Raw genomic sequence first — 3,275 nt, 5'->3', positions numbered from 1 at the left:
CCCAAATACGCCTAACAAGTAACAAGCGCCAACGCACCAAAAAGCTCAGAGCCACACACTCCCGCCAGAACCTTCGTCCTATTGCCTTCCCCTCCTCCCTTATAAAAAGAAAGTTTTAAACTCTTCGACAGTAATATCAAATCAAAGTTCAAAAAAGTTGCAAAATGAATCTTCTCTTGACTCTTGGTTCTAAAATTATGGCTTCCATGTTGCTCTGTTTCATACTCTGTTTCTCAAGCCTCTCCGTTTCTTCATCAGAGGTTGTGGTTTTACCTCTAACTCACTCCCTTCCCAAATTCAACAGCACCCAACTTCTCTTCAAATCGCTCTCCATTCACTCCTCCATTCGCTTCCAGCAACACCAGCAAAAAAAACAAAACCAAGACCAAAACCACAACCAAAGCCAACAAATCTCTATCCCACTCTCAGAAGTCAGTGGCTACTACCTTTCCATCACAACCGGCTCAAACCCTTCAAAATCCATTTCTCTCTTCATGGACACTGGCTCTCATATCGTCTGGTACCCTTGCTCCCCTTACAAATGCTTTCGCTGCAAAACCCCACCCAAACTCCTAAAACCTCCCAAAAATGCCTCGGTTTCATGCAGCTCCCCAGCTTGCCCCGCTGCACACCTTTCTAGATTTCCCATCCCCAGTGATATCTGCGCCGTTGCTGGTTGCCCTATAAAGCGTATCGTAAACTCTGATTGCGACTCTTATTCTTGCCCACCTTTCTACCTTGCCTACGGTGATGGAAGCATAATAGCTCGCCTTTACAAAGACAGTGCAACCGTACCCACCTCCTCAGTTCCTTCTCTCATTCCAAATTTCACTTTTGGGTGTGCCCACAAAGCTATCAATGAGGAAGTTGGGGTCGCTGGGTTCGGTCCTGGTTTGCTTTCTTTGCCATCCCAACTCGCTACTGTCTATCCTCAAGTCAGTAAAGGGTTCTCTTATTGCTTGGGCGATTCCACGTCTAATAGCTCCGAAACTCCTAGTTCGAGTGCACTCTTTCTCGGCCTCAAAGACGACTCGGGTAACTCCTCAACTGAGTTTGCGTACACGCCCATTCTCGACAACCCGAGTCGCCCTTACTATTACATGGTTGGACTGGAGGGAATCTCTGTGGGAAAGAAGTATATCGCGGCACCGGAGCTTGTGAAACGGGTTGACAAGAATGGGGATGGCGGGACGATCGTGGACTCGGGATCAACGATGACGATATTGCCGAAGAGTCTGCATGACTCGTTGGTGGCCGAGTTGGATCGGTTTAATAACGAGCGAGCGAAAGTGGTCGAGGACAATTCGGCATTCGAGAGGTGCTATTATTTCGATGGCGATATTATGAATATGAATCTTCCTGCCGTGGTTTTACACTTCGTTGGGAATGGTTCCAGTGTTACGATACCTAGGGGTAATTATTTGGTTGAAATTTACCCAGAAAAAAACGATCCTATCCAGAGGCACAGTGCGTGTTTGACATTCAAAAACGGTGGGGATAAGATTGGTGGGACCGGGGCTATTTTTGGGTATTACATGCAACTGGGGATTGAGGTTGTTTATGATTTGGCTAATAAGAGAATTGGATTTGGGAAGCAACCGTGCAAAGCACTTTCGGATAAGGTGAAATAAAATAACTGGATGAAGCTGATGATGTTAATGTTTGATGAACGGCTGTGATCTTTTTTACAAAACTTGGTTGACTTTTTGGGGGAGTGTCTTGGACTTTTGGTATTGATAGTTTGACTATAGCTGGAGGACTACATAATTAAGAGTTTTGCACTTCAATTTTTGCTTCTTGCCTCTCAATTTTAGGTGGTACAAAATTGTTCGTTAAAGCTATATATGCCTATGGGATTGGGATGCTTGGAACAAGAAATGAAGTGTGGACAGCTAAAATATTGTATTTTTTCTTAAAATGTCATATGAAATTTAATATACTTATTTGTTACGCACTGTAATGGTGCTTTAAATTAAGAATTTTGTTATTGGATGTCCTAAAGACATTTCATTAAAGAAATATTTACAAAAAACATTCTTTAATTTGCCTTTCATGTCACACCTAGGTCCATCAAATTCAGTAACTTTTTTTATTGACTCATGTGTGAGGTGGTAGGCAAATAAGATGTTATGAAATTGTTGTGACTCTATATTTACTCACAAGTAAAAAATCTTTTTATTTTGTATTTAGAGAGTTAATAATACAAAAAATGCATGGATGTTTTTCCCACTTGAAGAAAAGATGCTATGAGTTTTATGACTAAAAATGTAGAACATGTCCTACTTAGTCATCCATAAAAATTTATAAACATTATTTAGTATTGTTATTAATAAATTCCTATTGTATTATATTGTATATGTCAAGGCATATAAAAGAAAATTTTATTCTTGAATTTATCTAAACTTTATTTATTTCTAAATATTTTATGTTTTCTAAAGCTATTATTATACTCTAATATGCAATCTTTAATATATTTGATAAAAAAATATATATATTTGTTTAATATGTTCAAAAAATGTGAGTTCCAATTAGCTCCAAAAATAAAGTTGTTTGTTTTCAAAGAAAGGACATTAAGTGACCTATACTCAAATCCAATCAACCAAAAAAAAAAAAAATTGGTGTCATGCCTTGATGGTGAAAAACAATTATCATGGAGCAAATTATTGGTGTCAAGGCATTTTGTGTACACACACATATATATATTAGTTGTGATTAATATAATTTAAAGAATAATTATACATATTTTATTGAAAGGAATATCTGTGTTGAATTATATCTAATCGATTTTATAAAATTTTCTTATATACAAAAAAATAAATATATAATAAATGTTAAATACATGTTTTAAGTCTAAATTATACAAATATGTATATGTTATTTTGTAGACTTAAAATTTATTGATATATTGCTTCAATTTTTTTTTGTAGGATTTTCTCAATGTTCAAGCATCCATTGTATGCTAGACAATTATGGAGAAAGATCCCAAAAATATCACCATATAAGACTTTAAAAAAGAAGAAAAAAGAAAAAGAAAAAGACATCACCTCATAAAAATCACATAAATTTGGAGAACCTCCAAACTAATCTGGATAAGAATACACATGGATTTTAAGACAATAAATTTTTTTTTTTTTTTAAAGTTTGAGACAATAATTAATTGAAAAATAAAGAAGAAACTTGTTAGAGCTCATGGATATGAACTTTCACAACCAAAGCTACATTAAAGAGCATGCAGAATTGCGTACACCTTAAGCCAAGTAATTAATAATGAATAA

At 36.2% G+C, this 3,275-nt stretch overlaps 1 protein-coding gene across 1 annotated transcript; it reads left to right on the top strand.

Annotated features, from left to right (window-relative positions):
• Positions 1-1,935, top strand: LOC112034980 (probable aspartyl protease At4g16563). Its single transcript, XM_024067808.2, has one exon. It carries the CDS (start codon positions 165-167, stop codon positions 1,629-1,631), a length of 1,467 nt encoding a protein of 488 aa, XP_023923576.2. The 5' UTR covers positions 1-164; the 3' UTR covers positions 1,632-1,935.
• The last annotated feature ends 1,340 nt before the right edge of the window (positions 1,936-3,275 follow it).

The sequence above is a fragment of the Quercus suber genome, unplaced genomic scaffold, assembly GCF_002906115.3.
Source record: "Quercus suber isolate HL8 unplaced genomic scaffold, Cork oak 2.0 scaffold_104, whole genome shotgun sequence".
Classification (NCBI taxonomy): domain Eukaryota; kingdom Viridiplantae; phylum Streptophyta; class Magnoliopsida; order Fagales; family Fagaceae; genus Quercus; species Quercus suber.
The sequence above is the reverse complement of the archived record's forward strand: the minus strand, read 5'-3'. Positions and strand labels throughout refer to the sequence as shown.